Source organism: Haliaeetus albicilla, chromosome 11 (assembly GCF_947461875.1).
Source record: "Haliaeetus albicilla chromosome 11, bHalAlb1.1, whole genome shotgun sequence".
NCBI classification, from domain to species: domain Eukaryota; kingdom Metazoa; phylum Chordata; class Aves; order Accipitriformes; family Accipitridae; genus Haliaeetus; species Haliaeetus albicilla.
In genome coordinates, this window is record NC_091493.1 from 37,285,319 (window position 1) to 37,306,934 (window position 21,616).

Genomic DNA, 21,616 nt, shown 5'->3' on the forward strand with positions numbered 1-21,616 from the left:
ACTGTGCTTCTTCCAGCCAGCCAAGATGCTTGGCCCAAACACACAAGGTCTTACAGAAAACACATTTCACATTCTTCTGCAGTAGCAGTGAGAATATTTGGAAACGACCCTTTCCTCAGTGCCTTTGCACTCAGGAAAGCTGCACCTTAGCCTCATTACTTCTGTTCAGCAGAGATAAGAGTAAAAACACAGTATGAGACACACATTTTCTGTGGTCTTTGCAATGAGCCACTGCTACACTTTGGCAAACATGAAAATATATTGTCTTGATAGTAAGTCCAATTTCTTAGCAAAATACTGTTCTGGGGATATAGGACCACTCAGTGCTACAGTGAATAATAACAATAATACTGGATTTTTTCACAACTAGAATTGTCAACAGAAAGGTAAAGGGAACTGGAAGAACTTGGGGTGAGCCTTATCCTATGTAGAGATTTGCTGGGAGACTGGAGTGAAGCCACTGAATGGCAGTGGTACACGGCTCTGTGGCTGAGGAAGAGGGGTCTGACACCCAGTGCTGCCACATCACTCAAGAAAATCAGATGCTATTTTATTCTGAGTCAACAGATCAATACTATTTTTACAGTCTGGACTAGAGAGCAGCATCCTTACCTCTACGATGCCCTCTTGATAATAAATGTGCTACTGTTTGATATTTAGTCACGCCACAACCCAACTGTATAAGGTTGCAATGTGTTAAATCAAGAGATCGTATTTTGGAGACATAATAGCAACCTCACTGGAGACTTCACTTTCAGAAGGACCATGGGCTTCTAACTGCAGCTATAGCCCCTTCCCCATGTGTTCCTGTGCTACAACACAACATGATGACACTCAGCGGACCACCAGCTCGCTCTTTGATCTCAACCACCCTTGGGCACACGTGGTCACCACTGTCCATCTTTGCACAGGGAACCTCCAACTTTTCTCCTTCCTCTGAGTCAGAGCTAGGCAAGGTCTTGATCTAGCAGGGTCGTGGGTATGAGTCAACCTAAAACAGAAATTTTGACCGTGAAGAATGTTTTGATTTAGATTATATACATAGACAAGGGGCAGAGAGAATCTCCCTGAACAGTGGTGGGCTGCTGAAGTCTGCAGGCAGAAATGAAGAGTTCAGCACCATACACCAAGGTGGCACAAACTGGTGTGTGTCATTTGTTCATGGCATTAATGCTCACACTGAATGATAACGGATACATTCATTAGCTTTTAGGGCTGGTGAGATATTATCATTGGATCATGGTTTTAGCTGATAACTAAATGGAAATATTTGACCAGGTTAAATTTGATCAGGTTAGCAAACATTCTGTATAGTTATCCTGACCACACAGTGTTGACTCTAATTCAGAGCACAGCTGACAGAAGTCTTTAGTTAAATAAATTGTTGACAGAAAATTTTACATTTGCAAACAGTGGTGTATTCTTTCTGATTTTCTGCTTCGTGCTGCCATGATACTTTTTTTGTATTGCTAAAACAGTTCATTCTCAGTTCTCTAACCATTTTTGGTCTGTAAGCATTTCTGAACTAGAACTACTCTGTTCCGGTTGTGTAGAACTACTTCCCTAAATTACGTATTTTAGGCTTTCCAAACACCAGACTGAATCCTTTTTAAACAGCTCATTGCCAGTTGGCAAAGGACCTAGAAAGGGACTTCTGTTACAAAAAATCTCCCATCATCCGTCATATTTGTGTGTGAAATGTTCAGGATTCACAAAGTTTTCAGCATTACTTCTCAATTTAGAAACACAGGAGGTGAATAACGTGTGCCCATGGAGGAGGATGGTGAATGGTTATCCGTTAGTATTTGTAAACGTAGTTGTGAATCTGTCAGTAAGCTGTATTGTGGGGTCCAACATAAAGGTCAAAAGGGCACATGAAGCCAGTTAGAGACAATTCTTTGGGCTTTTGATACCTGCTAGCTAGATACCAGCTTCATTTGACCCACTACAACATGCATGCAGGGAAGAAACGATCAGTTTAGCCCTGGAAAGGAAATTATCAACATGCAACATTTTCATTTGTCTCTTAAAAAAGTCCCTAGCTGATGTAGACTAGGCTGGCCAGTTCCACCTGCGGGAAGACTGCAGACTGTAGCTGACAGTCCCCCTAACCAGGTGTGTTTGAAATCAAATATTGAATTACTGTGCGTTTATATAGAAATCCGGCCGTTTTAGTCAAATAAAAAACTTGCAGATACACCAAAGTTTCTCTATAACTTTTAAAATGTTTTTTTTCTCAAGTCTGCATATCTCAACCTTTTTAACTAGATGTAGACATCTTTCCTGAAGAGGGTAACACATAATGTGCAACTAATTCATTAGGTAACACATCCTTTCTATGAGGATACAAGATACTTTGCATCCTGTCCATTTATGCATATAATAACAAGATTTCATATTGATTTTAAAATGCATATTTCTTTGCAATGGAGAAGAGTAATTGTGTAGGACCTAAGACAAAACTCTGTAAAAGCTCTCCATGGCCAGCAATGGACTTTACATCGAGCCCATTAGTGGTTTCCTGGGAAAAATATGTGAATGATATGAATAAATGATAAGTATTCAAATTTACATGAACAAAATATGTAAGACAATGGATTCGTTATACTAAACACTAAATGTGGCCTGTTGTTTAGATTTCAGTCATCCGTTCTTACCTGGAGTATAAAATTTTCTTTTACAAGAACTGTGCCTATTTATCTTGATGATATAAATTAGACTTGGAAATTTATGTAAATGCGATTATCCCTTATCTTTGTTTCAGAATTAAGGAACATTAAAACCTTAGTGCGAGTGAAGACCATTTGTGAATATGCTGACAAAAAGAAACGAAATTTTAGGTTGAATTCAATTAAAAATTTTAATGACTAAATGACATTGATAATTTGAAAAAATGAATGAATAACGTATACTGAAAATGAGATTATAAGCGTAATTGTAGGAAACTGATGCTAATTCTGTGTTGCAGCATCTTAGAGAAGGTTAAACTCCAACAACCCCGTGGAGAGTGTAAGACATCATCTTTGTACTAATGCTTTTCCACTCTACTCTTTTGCTGGGGTAAAAGAAGTTGCAATAAACTGATAAGCAAGATGCTTTACATTCTCACAAGGAAAATGTGGTATAACTGTCATGAAGTGTGCTGACTGAAGGTGAGAGTCTCAGCTCATCAATCGGCTTCTCTTTGGAATGGGAAAAAATGTAAATATCCACGCACAAAAATAGAATTTAAAAAAATAAAAACTCCTTTAAGCACTGTATTTGTGGCACTAAATTTACATATTATGTCCTCTTCCATAAAAAAGCATCATCAAAAAGAACTTGTGCCAGTTTTGTATTAAAAGGCCTATAGAAATCTCTTAAAATTGCCTTCGTTGTTGGTAGCATAGGTCCCAGGCTTCTGTCTTCAGGTCGTCGAGTGTTTGACGCAGGACTCTTTGTAATCAGAGCTTCTTGTTTCTCACTTAAAGGTCCTGTGGAAAAACAGAATATTACCTCAAAATATTTCACCAAAAATGCCCACGCTAAAGAAGACAAATGACTAAATCAGAAGGTTTGCCAAGGGAAGACAAATGGGATTTGCGTTAGCAGTGATGATGTTTCAGAATATTGAATACAGGCTTAGATTAGTAAAATAAATCACTGTTAGTAAATATGGAAATAATACATTTTCCTTTCACGTTAATTAATCGTCTTTACAACAAGCAGCATAAATCATTTCTGGCGGAAAAAAAATTGTTTTTAGAAAACAACTATGACATTGAATATAATTTCCTGTCCTTTTTGGATTTACAATTATTTTATACTGTTACTTCATTTTATGATGTGAGTTATTCAATACTTGGTAGAAACTCCACAAACCTCACTCAGGTAAGCCCTTTTTTTGTTTGTTTTTGAGGTTGTCAATAGGATCAAAGTGCTAGACAGATATAGCGGTGCCCCTATTCCAGGAATAAATGTAAGCCCTTGACAACGTACTTCAGCAAGATAAAAATCCACAGACTTTTCCAGCATAAACCATATTCAGGAAGAAGATGCCAAGCTCTTCATCTGCTCAATCTGCTACATTCAAACTTTCTCATCATCTAGACCAGTGTTTGGACCAGCCAGACTATTTTGCAGCCACATTTTCATCCTCTTGCTACTGTCAAATCAACATTGGGCAACATTTTGTCTGCCAGCGTTTCTCTGAGGATTAGCAACAGATGTCTCAATCAACACAGCAAAAACACAATTTCCCCCTTCTCCCCGGCTAGAAATGCAACCTTTCATCATACTCAGATTTAGACTCTGGATTGGTTCATGCTGGCAACAGCATGCACATCACGATAGCACTTCCATTTGTTTAAATTGCGTGGGATAGCTCTTGCACCTATGCAAGCCCATGACAAACAAGCCCTGACCACCTTCAGAAGCAGGACTGGCTTCTGTATGGTAAGATATATCCCTACATTCTGAACGGGTTTGATTTTTTTTCTTGATGTAGACTTATTAAGATCTTCTAACTCCAGCCTTTCTATGGGAATTTGGGAATTTTAGTTTTGCTTGACTCCAGGCAACAAGATTAATGCATCCTTCAAGATGATCCCCATGCTTCAACTTTATGTCTTAATAAAGCAAAAATGACACAGAAGAAGGATAATAATGATTTTTCACACTTTTCTCAAAACAGCCAGAAGACACCTACCCAGATCCAGAAACTGGAATACCATGTGCATGGTGTATTTCACATTTGATGCATGATCCTCCAAGCGAAGAACGAGTATCTGATCTTTGTCAAAAACTGTCAGCCAGTCCAAAAGATACACAACATAGAGTCCAACCTGTAACCTTACCTGTAAGCACAAAAACCCCAAAACAAATACAAATTAATTCATCTTACAACCTTCTAGCAGTAACAAACCAACACTCATCTCTGCCTTGTGGGCAAAAATCCCAAATATGTGCTCTCGAGGAACCATAAAAAGACAATATCTGAATATTTTTTAATCTTCCTCTTGTTTCCAGTGCAGCTTAAGGAAATCTTTGCAAATGATTGTTCTCTGCTCGTTAAAGATGTGATTTCTACTAAGGGCTTGGCTGTGCACTTGCTGCTTCAGCCACAGGTCTGCGTAAAAGCACAGAGCTGCACCAGATCGCACTGCCACGAGTAGTACAAATACTCCGATTTAGTGTCAGGAATTAGATTTGGGTGTATTTGCTTTATCCTCTGATTGCAATCATCCGATTTAGATATAAGCTGCAGTAGCAGCGGCTGCTAGACAGTGTCTGAGTACGCAACGAGAGCGCCAGACTACGTTAGACCAGAGATGCGAAAAGGCAGTTTTTCAGCCTGTCCTGACCTAATCTCTTGTTTTCCTTCCCTCCTCAATTTTACATAACAATTTGAAACATATAAAGGGTAGTCTGGTGTTCTGAAAACTCCAACCTCCAACTGCGCTTATAAATATTTTTCTAAATCCCTTCAGGCTCAGAAGAGAGAAACATGAATCCCAAGTCATAAGCATCTTTCATAAAAGAGACTTAACATCTTCAAGTCGCATTACCGCAGAACCAATGAAGTCAGATAGCAATAGACTCTTTCGCTTCTTACACTGACTCATGTGATGTACATTGACATTTAAATTCCAGTAAAGTAAGCTATATTTTGAATTTTTGCTAAGTCATTATTATCATAATGTATGTTTCTGATGTGTGTCTTTGGCTGCTTATAACAATAAGCCTCCATATTTAGCAGACTTCTTTATACATGTGCTACACAAGAATTTGAAAGGTCTTATTTGATTAAAACACCAGCCTAACATGTAATAATACTGGCAGGGCAGCACTCCAGCCCTCAGTCAATGCCCCAGTTCACCAAACACTGGGGCAAACGTGCAGCTTAGTGAAGGGTTTTGCTTTTCTTTCTCCTGGGAGATGGAGATGAGGAAAAGGCAAGCATCGGCTGCATGCTATAGTTTGGGATTGCAGCGCTTTCCCACACAGGCTTAGAATCTTTTTTAAAGCTTTTCACCAGAAAAAGGAATTTAACTAGTACGTCCCCATAATCTTAACTAATATGGCCCCGTAATTTTAGGTTTTCTTGTGATCAGCAAGAATCTTGATTTTCTTCCCCTATACAGTGTGTTGTGCCAACGACTTCTTCATCGCTGTTCTTTGGAACCAGATTGTCTCCTTCCGTAAAGCTCCAGTGCTTGCCCCTATACATCAAAGGCATCGGTAGAGTTTCCCAAGCCATTCTCCCCTCAACAATATCCACTTTTGCACTTTCAGTTTAATCACCCTGGCTCCGCATGCCTTTCTCTGGGTAATATACTTTTGACCGATTCTAAGTGAGGATAAGCTGACGAACACCCCTTTCTTTACAGGTTAGCATCTATCAGCACCTACAGTGTCTATGACGGCTCTCCTTTTTCAGGAATGTATTAACAAATAACAGAATAAAATTCTTCTGGCGTAGTTGCACAATGAGCAATCTAATGAGCTCGCCAGGGAAAATAACCGCTACCTTTCCAGTATGGAGCAAACCATGCACATAACAGACTTTAGCAACTTGGCTGAAGAAACAGCTAAAAAAGCCCGTTGAGGAGCACAGTTAGCATTTGTGTTTTATTATGAACACCTGCTTGTGGCTCTTTGGAAAGAGGCATCCTCTGCTCATTTTCAAAAGTATCTTTTTCAGAGGGCTGCCTAAGACAACAAATGAAGATTGGTTCTGCACCCTAAGGATGAAGATAAAGAGGACAAACTTTCCTTCTGGTTTTCTCTCTGCCTTTCTCTCCCCACACTGAAAGAAATCCATTTGTGCGAGCAGATGGCTGGAAAGTACTGTGATACCACCCAGCAGCGACTGGTGTCTGTGGAGGTCCTGGAGGCTATCGTCAAAGACGAGGAGCTCCACTCTACCTGCCAAGGTAAGTAAGAGGAATGTCCTGTTTGCCCTACTGCTGCGGGGCTCAAGCCTGTGCAATACACTCTTTTATGGCTATCTTATCGAGTGGAGGAGGCAATTAACTTCACCCCGGAGACAAAGGAGGGAAGTATTCCCTCTGAGTCCTTTACAGCCTGAGCAAATAAAATAGGATTGAATGGCAAGCCGGCCTGACATGATACTTCAAGTCAACCTCTTCCATATTATTCTCCACCCTCAAGCAAAATTTGAAGTCAGTTCTACACTAAAGATGTGAATTTTGGAATACTGAGCCTGTAATACTTCTCCACTCCCCTGCCAGCAGTTTCTGTATTTCCTTTTATCATTTTCTGATGTGCAGTTTAAAAAAGAGAAAGGTTTTATCTAGTTATTGGTAGTCTTTTCTTGAGAAAGAATACATAATTTATTCTGATTTTGAGGCAATTCTGCACCACAAAGATCCTTGCCAGAGCTACTTTTTGGAGAGATCTGCAAAAAGCTTACACATTAAACTGTAGTCTTCACTAAATGTGCTCTCCATACGCTTGCACAATAGAAAGACTGTGTTATTACTATTGGCATTCATCAGGGAACAGACTGAGGAGGCAGCTGAGCCAGTACATCAGCTTTTACATGCTTACATATATATTTATGTCATCCGCTTTACAAATGAAAAGCGAAAAAGTTTTATTTCTTGATGCTTATTTGCACAGTATTTTGGTATTTTAATAACCTTGACACAATGTACCATTAAACAAGTAAGGAATCAAATGTTCTTGGAAATACGTACGGGCATGGCATTGTTCAGGGTGTTGTTGTAGACACAGGCTCTCAGTGAGTAATCCAGCATGCAATTTTCAAACAGCTGCAGTGATTCTGCCACTTTTTCATGAAAGTCTTCCACAGATTTATTAGCACTTGCAAAGTACAGATAATCGGAGTACAATCTGCGAATGAGATACGTGTAAGTAAAGGACAGAGGAAATGAAAGAAGATTTATTTACATGACAATGGCAATCAGTTACATGAATCGAGGGAAAGGGTGCATGTGTGTCACACTGTGCCACGGACAGCCTGTTCAGCCAGTGACACATTTTCTATTCATTTTGATGGGTTTTGGCTCAGAGGAATGGAGTTGCTAAACATCACCCCTGCTTTCAAGGTCAGCATCCCTTGGGAACCTGACCCTAGTAATTGTGCGAGCCAGTATTTTCTCCTGAAGGTAAATTTTTCAAGTGTAAATACTTTAAATTTGTGTTACCTACGAACAGTAGGACTGGTCTCAGCTGACATTGGCACCCCTCTATATTTGGTGCTCCACACTGCCATGGACAGAAACACTCCTCATCTCAAAAGCTTAAAGCCGATTTCAAAACCAACAGAGGAATGGGATGGGTTAGAAAGAGTGATTTTTATATGATTACCAAGCTGGCCACCATCAAGAGTAGGAAAGAGTCCAAATTTCCTAATTTTTTTGCAGAAAGCTCCACCTCCAATCCTAGATTGACTTTCCATCAAAACCTTCCAATTTACAGCATTCCAACGCTTGGGTTTTTTAAGCTGTAATACTACAGGTAGGTGAAGGATTCACATTTGTGCTACAGTCCGTAGTGCTGCATTCCCCAAGCATTCCCACCTCGGCTTCGAGGACAGCGGGATGTTGGTCCATGCACATTTGCAACTTGCAGCGAAGCAGAGCCCCTGCATCAGCTCCTGCTGGGAGCAAAAGCCACCAGCAACAGGAATTTCTGTAAGTTCCAGCAGAGGAGTATCCCCTCATTGCACATTTTTAGCGCAAGTTTTACAATTGCTGAATATCACTTAAAAAAAGGGTATCTAAATTCAAATCCCTTTAGGGGGTGGGGATAGTGAAACAAGCCAAAATCTACAGGCAAGTAAAATATCTACTTTAGCATTAATCCCTGAAACCTTGATTAAACTTTTCCAAGATAAACATGGTTCAGAGATAAAGGAAATGCTCTGACATGGCATAAATATTAGAACTGCAGAACACGGTATTTTAACTTTTTTTTTTTATTTAGGCTTAGAAACTATGAGCAGAACCCCAACAATGCCACAGGGTTTTAATTTTGTAACACTTGAGGAGGAGTCGTTTCCCCAAGTGTGTTTGCAGCACAAATATTATGCCTCCATAGCACCCACCTCTCGACAAAATTCAAGAAATCCTAGATATCTTTCAGCCTCTTTCAAAAAACACAGGTGTCTAAGAAATGATCTAAAAAAAATCGACTTGTTTAGGTCTCATTTTATTGCTGCAGTAACCTTTTGTATTGCACTTTATTTATTTTTTAACTTCCCTAGATTTCCACAGGTACTTAAAAATTCATCATTTAATTTAGAAAGCTTAGGCCCTAATCCAGCAAAGCACTTAAGCACAGGAATAGCCCCTCTGCACTCATTATTTATGTTAGTGTTTTAAAAGAACAGGATTTTAATTCCCGTATGAAACAAATGAAGACTCTCTCTTCATTTTGAAAGGAAGAAAAGGGATACATTTGTTGCAGGATGCTCTTAAATAAATTTTTACACACTTTTTAAAAGAAAAATCATAGCAAACTGTAGAAGATGAGGCAGAGGCACCCAGCACTATCTGTAGAAATCACCAACTAAGAAAGAGAGAGACTCTGATTTTTATCCCGTTCTTCCCAGTCTGGCAAATGCACTTCAGACAGTTTTCTTTAAATGAAAAAACTCCATCTCAGAGCGGAGGGAGGGTACCAAGCTTGGACCAGACCGGTCGGGCAGACTGTTTCAAAGAGATGCCCACCGGTGCTTGAGGACCACAACCATGGCATCACGTGTGTCCTCTCCCTCTGCCATGGCAGACCTTGGATCCCTCACGCTGCACCCATCAAGGAGCCACCCCACCAGCACAGGGTGCGAGGACAAGCTGGGGAGAAACTAAGGGACAAAGCCAGCCGCCTTCAACTAAATGAGGCGCACAACAGTATCTCCTGCTTGCAGAAAAACGTGTACATCAACAAGACTCGGGCTTGCCCAGCTTGTCCCAAGGATGGCAGGACCGACTGCTCCTGGCAGAGCAGGTAAAAAGCTTCTTGCTGGGGGGAAATCAGCTGGCAGGCATCAGAATGGGCCCGGCTGCAATTGTATTTAAAAGGTTTAATATGACTGCCTAGTATTTCTAATCATCCGTTAAAATAAATGCATCATTTTAAAGACTTGCTGACATCTTATGGAAAACTATGTTCTCAAAGACAAGTTCTCTCTCCACAGGGCAGTTGAGATTTTCTATATTTCTTTCCATCTGTTTTTAATTCTGGGGACATCTGCCTGGAAATAAAACCTTTGCTGATTAGGATTTCAGCTGTTTGGGCTACTTGAAATCATTACCCTCAATCACCATCCACTACAATGAAATAATGGCATCACTGACACCCACCATCGCAAACCTTGCCGTCCTCCAAATATCCCCCCTTGGGGGATAGACCAGACCCTGTGCAGGTTAGATGAGACCCTGTCCCAGACCCTGTGCAGCACCCACGTCCTCCTGGCTACTGCAAAGCAACTGCCCCGCTGCCCTGCATCGCCGATGGAGCTGCCTCTTCTGCCGCAGCCGCTTTTGCTCCTTGCGGTTCAGATGAGTTATCAGCAACAAGGGCACAGGGAATCATAAACAAGAAGAAAGCGATTTATCATAAATACAGTAAGGGAGATGAAGCTGACTTTTTATCTCACCCTTATTAAAGCTGGCAAAGAGCTACACCCACATTACAGAGGGTGGTTAAAGCAATCAGGGAATTTGTCGGTAATTTACATGAGGAAGCCACTTCAGCCAGCTCTCTCGCATAAAATTACCATCTGTTAAATCCTGAGGTCAGGAGATGCCATTAGAAGTTGAAAGCTGTATTTCCTGACATGGGAGACGGGAAGGACTCTCACAGCTCTGCCTCTCACCAGTAGCCACGTCCTACCCGCGGGGAAGCTCATCAAGGAGCATCCGTCCCCGCCGGGCAGTGGGGTACGGTTCCTTGCAAGAGCACCCGACGTCCACTCTTCTCCCAGCACCCAAGCTCTCACCAGAGCCTGGTCCCCATCACCATCTGCATCCCCTTCTCTTTCCTGGGCATTGCTGGGGCTTTGCCCTTGACCACTGACCTAGCCCGAAGTATCCGGGATATCCCCATGGAGCTACAGAGAGAAGGAATTCACACCCTGCCTTGGTCTGATCCTTCTGGACTCTGCCTCCGTCCCCTCCACGCTCCCCGTTACCCTCATCATTATCATCCTCCTTCAGAGGACACAGTGGAAAGAAATGCACCAGAAATCTGGAGGAAGACTGGAGAGAAAAAATAAAATGTGAGCGGAAAGAAGGGCATTCCTGGTTAACGCAATGGAGAACCATTCAAGAACAGCCCACACCTTCAGAAAAGCAGAGCCCTTTCACTGCAAACAAGGTCAGGACGCCCAAGGATGAACTCCAAAGCAGCTGTTGGCTGTGTAAACTAAAATTGCCTAGTGAAGATTTAGATGAGTGTTGCACCAAACATTTTTAAAATTAAAAAAAGTTTGTATCCTTTGCTGACTCTGGAGCTATTTGCAATCTTTTAGTCATTTTCAACGGTATGCCCCTTGAAGACATAAACCTTATTATTTAACATGAACTGAAGCACTTCACAGGACCACTTATGCTGAGACCTGTAATATAGTGCCATACGCTGTCTAGTCAGCCCTGCTGAGAACCAGGGCATATTAGCCCAGGTAATGGAGTTATATTGCATTTGGCAACATATAAATCCTTTTTTTCAGAGAAGCTCATATATCCATGCATGGCACTCACTGTGGCATTTATACTCACATGCTCCTCTTTAAAACACTATCACAATTATATAAGCCAAAATACACAGAATAAAACCCCTTGGCAGCTCTCCTCATAAGCCAAGTACCTGTGTCAAACACCATGTGAACATTTATTTGCATCCAAGAGAGCGAATAAAATTATTGTAGTAAGAAAATTTTCTTGCGTATTTAGCAACGTGATCCTTACTCACCTTTCAACAGGGTCTCTCAGCATGATGATAAGTTTGGCGTTCGGTTGGAAGGCATGGATAAAATCCTGGATTAAGAAGGGAGGTTCTCCTTCAGTACTGTTGTCATAAAAGAAAATCCAAGCGTTGTTGTCCCACATCGTCGAGGCACTGGCCTCCCCTGGGAATTAAAAGCAACTCTGCTAGTAACTCATTTCATTCTTTGTATTGGAGTGGATATCAGCTGAGTTTTGAACTCGTGTAGACTGATTAAAATTGACTCTATTAATTTCAACATACTTTGGTTCTTGCAAATTGATCAAGTTAATGCTCCCCAGAGCCAGATCAATCCCACTGCCTTGTACCTTTGTCAATGTAGCGATAGTTAAGGCAGGTTTTATGTAATTCCACGTGAAATACTACTGTCCACTAACCACACTGCTTCCTGTTAGCGGTTAACACATGCAAATATATTTGATCTGGGCTGGAACAGACTGCTCAGGGGTTTGGCCCACCCTCCAGCGAGGAGGCAGGAGCTCATCGCTGCTGAAGACCTGCCATGCTCTCTGTAGCACCCCAAGGGTTGGGTGTAATGCTCCCAATCTCAGAGAAGTAACTTGCTAACAGATCGTACAATTTGACACAAACTAAAGAAAAAAGCGGAAACCGCCACTTCAGCAGATCAATAGTGTTTAGAACATAAACAGGAGAGTCAGTGAGCATGTGAGGACAGGCTGAAAGAGTTGGGGTTGTTCAGCCTGGAGAAGAGAAGGCTCCGGGGAGACCTTAGAGCAGCCTTCCAGTACCTAAAGGGGGGCTACAAGAGAGATGGGGAGGGACTTTTTACAAGGGCCTGTAGGGATAGGACATGGGGTAATGGCTTTACACTGGAAGACGGTAGATTTAGGTTAGATATAAGGAAAAAATTCTTCACTGTGAGGGTGGTGAGGCACTGGAGCAGGTTGCCCATAGAAGCTGTGGCTGCCCCATCCCTGGCAGTGTTCAAGGCCAGGTTGGATGGAGCTTGGAGCAACCTGGTCTGGTGGAAGGTGTCCCTGCCCATGGCAGGGGGGTTGGAACTAGATGATCTTTAAGGTCCCTTCCAACCCAAACCATTCTATGATTCTACAGGAAATATATATAAAAAACCCCCACACTAATGAGCCGAATTGTGCCACTGCAGTTTGAAATACCCCTTTTTGAGAGTTACCCATCATCAGAGCTTTTTTATATAACTACAATTATTCATGCAGATTAAGTCAAATATAACTACTTACTATTAGACAAAAGGTCTATAGAATAAATAACACATTTGGTTAAATGCCAGAATCTGACATCCTTAGTTTCTAGAGAAGCTTACTCTAAATGTAATGCTACAGGGAGGAACACAGTTGGTAACATCTCTGCCAGAACAAGGTATACGATGCTTCAGCTGCTAAATAAATGATCTGATACAATGTTTTGAACTGTGTAATCTTCCCCATCTTTTTAAGTAATACTGGCATTTATGTGGCACACTAGCATTTAATAAAACATATACAGAAGCTTTTTGGAAACTTCCACTCTTTGACAGTCTAATGAGAGCTAATTCTTGTTAATGAGGTTTTTCGAATCAAAAGGAATGAGACGAAAAGATAATAATGTTGTAGGCTTATAGACTTGCACATGATTCCCCCCCCCCCCCTCCCCGGAAAGTCCAATAAAGATTTTAAAAGATGGCCAAAACACAACATGAAAAAGGTACTGGCTCCAAACTTCAGCTTAACATAATGTGATTCATTAATAAAGTCTGGGAGTTGTTAGAAAACACATTAATCTTCTGTCATGTTCATTTTGCCTCTTTTCAGGAGGAGGAGATCAGGTCCATGGGCTAAAGCTGGGTGTCCACAACAGCTCTGCTTTTCCGTTCTAAATTAATTAGCCAAAGCACTGCCTAATCATCGGTGGGCTTTGACTTGTCAATTAAAACTCATTTAGCCCAGCTCCCACACTGGGTGAAGCAGAAACACAAAAGACTAAATATAGGACAAGAGCTGAGATAGCTGTACCACAAAAACATCATGCAGCTATTTCTGCGCCATCAGAAGACGGTGTAATGCAAATGGGTGTGAGCACTTGCATACACGGATTTACAGAATAGGGCACTCCAGGGATGAGAGCGACCTTGGAAAGTCACTGCTGCATCTCTGTGACAAGAACGGCTAGACTTAAACCGCTCCCTCAAAAATGTTTGCCTAAATCATGCCAAAGATTAAAGTCTGTGACCTCATCAAGCCACCTGTCCTCTCTAGAGTAGATTTTCTGATCTTCCTTCATACTTCTCTGCTCTGGAGACCTCTGATCGTATTTGGTGCTCTGTTGGATTTATTCCAATTAGCTCATACATAGTGAGCGAACCAAAGAACATCCGCTTACACGTGTGTTATCTGAACTAGATAAAATCAGTGCATTTACACATAAATGGGCAGATTCTCTTAACATCACGGACCAGAAGACTCCATAGACATTGTTGGATCAGCTGCCACCATCAAAAATCTGCAGGCAGCGCACAAGCAAGGGAAGATCACAGGCACACGACCGAATCACGCTAAAGCGTTAACAGGGACTCAAGGTGCTGCTCTAATGCAGTCACTCCAGGATAGCCTGGGTTCAAGAAGGCCGATCTTCCCCAAATGGGATGACTGTCAAGAATTAAGGGGGGGGGGGATAAAAAAACCCCATCATTCTGGTCTCTGCTGACTCTTCTGATTTTAATTTCCTGAAGCAGCCAAAAATACTCCTGACAATTTGACGGCAGTCCTTTCTGGTTTGTAAAACAGATTTAATATCTGCAAAGAGAATGAGCCATACTAAACTAGAGATAAATTAATCAATGCTATAGTAATTACATCAAATTACTGCAGTGCAACCAAAAATGCATTAATTTTCTTATGAACTTAAAGAACATAAGTATTGCTAAATTGCCTAAGGAATAGATGTATAACCTCTTTACTCAGTCATTAGCGGATTAAAATCATACTGTGTTTTCACAAGACATTCCTCTGAATTTATCCTATTAATGATCACAAATAAACAAGGCCTGCTCAGAATGCCTCAGGCTAGATCCCTGTTGTCCTCTTTGGTTCATCTCTAAGAGGATGTTGGTTTTGGTGGGAAGATGCAATTATTACCCACTAAGTATAATATACAGAGAAGTTTAACTTTCCAAAATAATGTAACATGATGAACTACTGAAATGTTTATAGTCTTAATTTGATTTTTCTTTCTAGTCATCTGAAATAAGAAAATGGAGGATTCCAAGCAAACCCAATATTCACACAGATTCATTTCAGACTACCTAGCTTTGTTTTGTTTTTTTACCAAGGTCATAAAAGACTGACTTAATGAGTATAATCATTCAGGACTTTTCCTGTAAACTTAATAAGAAAAGCGAACAGAACCTTAATGAAACAAGAAATGAGACTACAGGAAAAAGAAACACAAAGTGAACTCCAGAAAAAGCTGTAACAGGAGGTAAGTAATCAAAGATGTACGTTGCCAATTAGATTAGTGAATTTAATTAGTATAAGCACTTCACCCATGAAAGGACAGGAGATATTATTGTAAGTAGGAGGAAAATCTGCAGATGTCCTTGACGGCAACATTTCTTAAGACCCCATCTTGCAAATTTTGCTCAATGTTGAATATTTAATAAAGTGAATGATAGGCTTAAATGGAGGCTGAGGAAGTATTGAACAAATCTAATTACAGCCAAGTCTTTGATTTAAAGAACATAAGACATTGCCACCGGTTCATCCATTCAACAATAGGTTAATTTTTTTGGTTAGAATGCGGCCAAAAAAAGGTTATTCTGAGGGCATTCCCTCTGAGGGCAGGCAGCAAAAATCTTGTCTCTATTTTCTGTAGAATAGTGACTTCAGGCCTACTTGAAATATCTCTGTTCACCAGGGAACCGTCTCTTGCACAACGAGTATTTTCATGGAATGTGTCTGGTTTCCCAGGGAAATCTTGAGGTGACAGAGTAAGACTGGCAAAATACTCTTCCTCTCAGTTTTCTGATTTTGGCAGACAGCAAAAGCAGAATTAAGAAGTTTCTGCTGACATTCCTCATAGGCACTGGAAACCGATGGCACCATGGACCGCAGTGGATGAGCACGGTGGATCCACCGCTGTGTGTCATGGAAAGCAATCCAGGGATCCCTCTCTAGACCCCAGTCTTCCATAAGGTACAATACAACCGCGAAACCATTTTTAATCCTAATCAGGTGATTTAATATCAACTGAAACTGTAAGATTGTCTTCAAATAGTATCCTGTACTGTGCCTCTAGGTTCCACGCCTGAAAAGAAATACAGCACATGATAGCTTCAACTTGACTCTCTATATTCCTGCTCTTGAAACTTGCATTATCATTGCTGTTAACAAAGCAGCTCAGGAGTTTAATCGTATTTATTTCAGTCCACCATCGACTACGTAGGGATAGTGACATAAAAAATGGTGGTCCTTCTTCCTACCTGTATATTACGTTGGAGCTTGAGAAGAGCTGTGCTGCTATCGTGGAAACTGTCTCCAGTCAGCTACAAGATCTCTACAGCACTCGTATGTTGTAATACCACAATTAGTGTTATCCCAGACACATTGCTACAACATTTGAACCTGAAGCTACAATCCTGTCACTACAGGCAAACCCCTCGTAATGAAAACAAAATGAAAACAACGTTTGAAGGAGTCACCAAGGTCATTCTCACTCTTTTTTTAAAAAAAAAGATTTAACTAAATGCTGATGTTCATCAGACATTCGTTGCTTGCTCAGGCATTTTCTAAAGATAATCACAACTTTTTAACAAAGCAAATAACCACCCTCCAGGAAAAGGCAAGAACTTCTGCACTATCCACGCACACCAGAGAAAACCAACGTCAGGGGCTCTGTGCTGTGAACCATTCGCACGTGGGAAAATGCCCTTCTCGTGCCTCAGCTATGAATGCTGCCAACCTGGAGCTACAGAAACATATTTCAGAGGCTGTATTTGCCCTACCAATTATGATGTTGTTCATCTTGCCACGCTCTTTTGCTGCTTCGCTCTGCAGCACACCCTGAATCTGATGCGCTGCTAAGTCAAACAGATCAAGGTAATCTTCCACCGGGTAGCGATCATGAAATCCATCCCTCAAACGAATGATTCCTAAAAACAGCAAAAAGAGAGAAGTTAAAAAATAAATAAAAATAATAATAGCAGGGCAAGATTAACCACGGGTGTAAACCAAGACGGCTTCATTGACATGGCTGGCACTGAGCCAGCTAACGTCAGCACAGAATTGGACCGATGAAGTGTAACACTCAGATAAACATGCCAATAATGAAGTAGCTGAGATTTGAGATACTGTACGATTAAGCCATAAATTCACAGCAATAGGAAATATCTTAAGTGTTCTGTTTTATAGTTCCTGCATGAATAGCTTGCATTTATTTTTTTCTAAATTTAGCTTTTGGAATGAATATAAAAGACCAGATTCTGCTTTCATTTGCACCAATATAAACAGAAGTAATATTGGCCTCCCACTAGATTTACTGCATTGAGAACAGACTCTGATGCCAAATATGCAAATCAACACGCACTTATCAAAATCAGAAAACTGGGAAATCATTTGGTTTTGTCTTTCACAAGTACGAAAACAGAGCTCCACGATAATGTCTTATTTTTCTCCTCTCCTGCCCTACATCCCAGGGTGTGTTCAGTATCACCTTCTTCCCCCGTTTTTCAGCATCTGGAGCCACATCTGTGATTTTTATACTCCTTTTCCCACTCTTCTTTCCAAATCTAGTCTCGCTTCTCCACTGTCTGTACATGCTCCCCATGTCCATCTTTGTGTTCTCGCTTCTTACCATTCCACAAGAGAGTTTCTCAAGCAGGCAGTGGTCAAGGACAGTATTGTGAAGGCAACAGAGTAGGAGCAAAGCTGTGAGTATAGAGCAGGACTTCTCAGCTTTCCCTTTCTTGTTCCTGCAGGGCCAATAATTATCAATTATGTGAGAGGAAAGCTCAGCAAGGGAGTTCTTTTGTCCACTCCCTCCGATTTTCCCCTTTAGGAAAGTAAGATTTAATGAGAGTAGAAGAAAGCTCAGCAGTGTATTTTGATTTGTTTTGAGGGAAAAAAAAAGTATAAGCATGGTGCTACAGACTGCCTTGGTTTGTTGCCATGCCACTCATGGGAATAGAAATTGTGGCTAAGAGCCAGGAAAGAGAGACAGTCAAGCTGGGACAAAGTCCTGTAGAACATCAACCACCCCAGCAAAACGGGAAAGTGGTGATTTGCGAAATGGGGCCTCCCCGGGAGGGCTGTTTAGCTTCAGCTGAAATTAGTCAGTCTCATAAAAATCCACTGAATCAGAGGATGCCATAGAACAAAGAGACTTTCTTGTCCAGATAAATGTTACAAACGAAACCAAGTTAAAAGCCAGGAGCATAGGAGTCATATCCACTACCTGGCTTATAAAGGCGGCTGTCTCAGTTTCACTTGCTAGCCTATTTGTCATATTATCTTTTTTTTTCTTTCTTCCTTTTTTTTTTTTTTTTTTAATAATAACCATTAGCTAATGTACTGTTAAGGCAGAATGAAAGGACTGAGCCACCAGGAGCAAACTTAATCTTTCATTCTCAATGGCAGACAACCTGCGAGATCAGAAGGTCATCTCTACAGGTCTCCCTTCCATGAGATCACAAGCTCTGCAATTTTTCCTCATTCTTCAGCTTTACAAAATAACTTCAAAACATTTAATTATGGAAAGAATGTTCTCTTCAAGGATCTGCACTTGATCCCCAGTGGCTGACCACAAGACTGTATGAGTGGAGCGTTTGTGAATGCCAGCACAGAGATAGGAATCATCCTTGTTCTCAAATCATATGCACTCCAGCCTGATTTCTGACACTCTTCTCCCTGTTTGGTAGGTCCACTTCTGAGCTTTAGTGAGTCCAGTCTTGCTTTAGTGAGTTTGAATGCACTACCTCCTCCAACATTAATTCCAAACACGTTGGGGCTAACATAGGTGTAGAGAACTATTTAGTATAATGGATTTTAGTGTAACGTATCAGTTCGGTTCAGCCTTTCCTGCCAGCAGTCTCATGGAAGACACAATTTTCCACAGGTGGTTTTGCTGCCAGTCCCTGCATCTACACACCCAGGGACCAGCAGAACAGCATTAGCACTGGAAGGTGTCCAAGTCCAAAATCACGTTTCTTCACTGATCTGACTTTTCACCTTCAGGTCAGGAGGTAATTCTTATCATTTGTCTTCAGTCAGCCACTGACTGTGGTGAACGAGTTCATCGATGAACAATGAACCCCCTTCTCATGGGGCTTCAGGGGGTACCACGATGCTTCTTGTTTGGCTTTGTCGGACTCCTCAATTCATACTGGTACCTCCAGTATCTTCTAAACTGAACTAAATTATCTCAAAAGCAAAACTGTATTTTCATCATATTGCTTTAACTCTTAATTTATACCAAACATTTAGAAAATGTCTGAAATACTTATTTTAGCCACTTTCTTACAGCATTTGTGAAGGAGGAAAACACAAACTCTTAAGAACGCAGCAAAATCATGAAATCCCAGCTCTGTGGCTGAGTCCTCCGCCTCACCGAGCAGCAAGGAACAAAGCTCTGCCTGCAGGAGCTTAGAGGTTCTTCTGGGCTCCAGGGCACAGGGAAGGGAGATGGAAACAGCAACATCGCATGCAGGAGAAATAAAGAATTGAAGGTATGACCCCAAAATAAAGAACAGAAGCAGCACTGAAGGTGTCCCGGTCTCAGAAAGTGTCATTCCTTGTTAGCCACAGCAGTTCATTAGAAGAGACAGTTTCCCATTTCAAGGAAGCTTAGAAAAGCAACAAAAGAAAGTAGTGATGCAAAGTCCTCATCAAATGATCTACCTCACAGTGCTAGGTTCTCCCTTTTTCCAAAGGCAGTGGCTGCAGTAAAGCAACAGCAAATGAGAAACAGAAGTGAAGATGTCACCATAAAATAACCAGTATCTTCCTCTTGGAAATAGTAATATCACTGAAAAGCCTGTGATCTTTGATACTGAAGTCATGGAAAGTGAGGGCATACCAGCGCTTAACAGCTAGACCCAACAGTGGGAAAATCCAGAGCCTGGGTGGACTACAGCAAGCGTTATACGCATCCACATTTGAAGGCAGGCACGAAGCACACAGCAGAGTCAGGAATTGAAAATGGGTCTTCTGCATCTCATCTAGTCTCTAACCACAAGATTGACCTTCCTTGGCACCCGGGGAAGAGAGAACAAGAAGCACATAAACACTTCAGATGGATAAAATGATGCGCTCAGCCCCACCGCCCTCAGACACCCTTTGAAGGTGCAATCATGAGGGGTGGATGCATTTTGCTCCAGCAGGCCATAACCTCAACTATTCAAGTCTGTCTTCAGAGACGAAGGGTCACTTCATGAAATATTGATGTCACCCAGGCAAAGAGCATCAAAAATATGTGCAGGTTCCTCAGTGTGAGAGAGTTTTCTCATGCAGAGCATCTCTACTGCTCAGTGCTTGACTAAAGCTGCAACACTAACAAAACTCCTACCACAAAGCACAGTTGTTTTTATTGAACCGTAAGGACTGAAGCCACCACATTTCAAATACTGACCCATCATTTATTCATGTAAGAAAGGCTTTACAGAATTTTGCAATACAAAACTATCACTGCTATTCTTTAAATCTCCCATCACAACCTAATAGTTCCTTTTCCTGCTTTCACAAATTCACTGGGTTGGTTTTACCTAGTGTTTTTATTTTTTTCCCAGATTTTCCAAACCACTGAAAATAAACCAAATGAAATGTGCATCATCTTGAAAAGTTTAACGCAAAACATCATTAAACAAAAGCAGGCTGGAACTTACCGAGCATACATCACCTGGATTTTTCAAAAATATTAACTTCAGTGGTTTCAAGGGAAGCCAATATGGAGCAAATCCATAAACTTCAACCCAAATACATACAAGAAATGTCAAAGTTTAATAAAGACAGCTCGCCAGAGGACACGTTTACTCACCAAACCGTTTTCTTGTCCACCAGTGCGGCTCTTTGATTGCTGAGAAGCGAACGTCAGGGTGCAGCCTGAGCCGGTCGTACAGGTCCGTCGTCCCACACTTGGGTTGGCCAATGATGTAGAAATGGGGAAGACAGCGCAGGCGGTAGTGTTTGTCCTTATAATGGTACAAGTGGTTCCAAAATACCTTCCTGAGGTAATCAAATATGGTTCGAAAGCGCTTTGAATACAGTGCATAGGAGTTTGTTGCATAAGGATCTGTGGTTGTGTTTCCTTTGTACTCTTCATACCAACAAGGATTCTTGCTATTTGGAAGGAATTTGTTAGGAATTACCGAAAACATCTGCAACATAAAGAACAACAATTTCAGTCAATGCAGCAAAAAATTGACAGTTATACTTTTCCAGCTTAGCACAGTAAGAGAACACATAGACACACTATGTGGACATTTTTAACCCTTATTTTTTTAACTACAAACCTGACCTAACTTATTTCTTCTGATGACACCAAAACCAAATCCTGTACAAACAGTTGGACTGGGAGAGGAGTACCTTTACAAATCCTTTAATTTTAAGGCCAGAAAGGACCTCAATAATTCTCCAGTTCCCCTGCAACCCCAGGAATTATTTTTTAAAGTCAAACA

At 41.2% G+C, this 21,616-nt stretch overlaps 1 protein-coding gene across 2 annotated transcripts in view; it reads right to left on the reverse strand.

Moving 5' to 3' along the window:
• Window positions 1-2,841: 2,841 nt before the first annotated feature.
• CHST15 (carbohydrate sulfotransferase 15) overlaps window positions 2,842-21,616 on the reverse strand; it is a 48,410-nt gene continuing 29,635 nt past the window's right edge. For both annotated transcript variants that reach the window (XM_069797178.1, XM_069797179.1), the window contains exons 3-8: window positions 20,977-21,316; window positions 16,952-17,098; window positions 11,941-12,097; window positions 7,701-7,857; window positions 4,688-4,835; window positions 2,842-3,473 (exon numbers count right to left, since the gene is read on the reverse strand). In XM_069797178.1, the coding sequence (XP_069653279.1) occupies window positions 3,283-3,473; window positions 4,688-4,835; window positions 7,701-7,857; window positions 11,941-12,097; window positions 16,952-17,098; window positions 20,977-21,316 (1,140 nt within the window). In that variant the 3' untranslated portion in view covers window positions 2,842-3,282. The remainder of the gene's footprint in view (window positions 3,474-4,687; window positions 4,836-7,700; window positions 7,858-11,940; window positions 12,098-16,951; window positions 17,099-20,976; window positions 21,317-21,616) is intronic.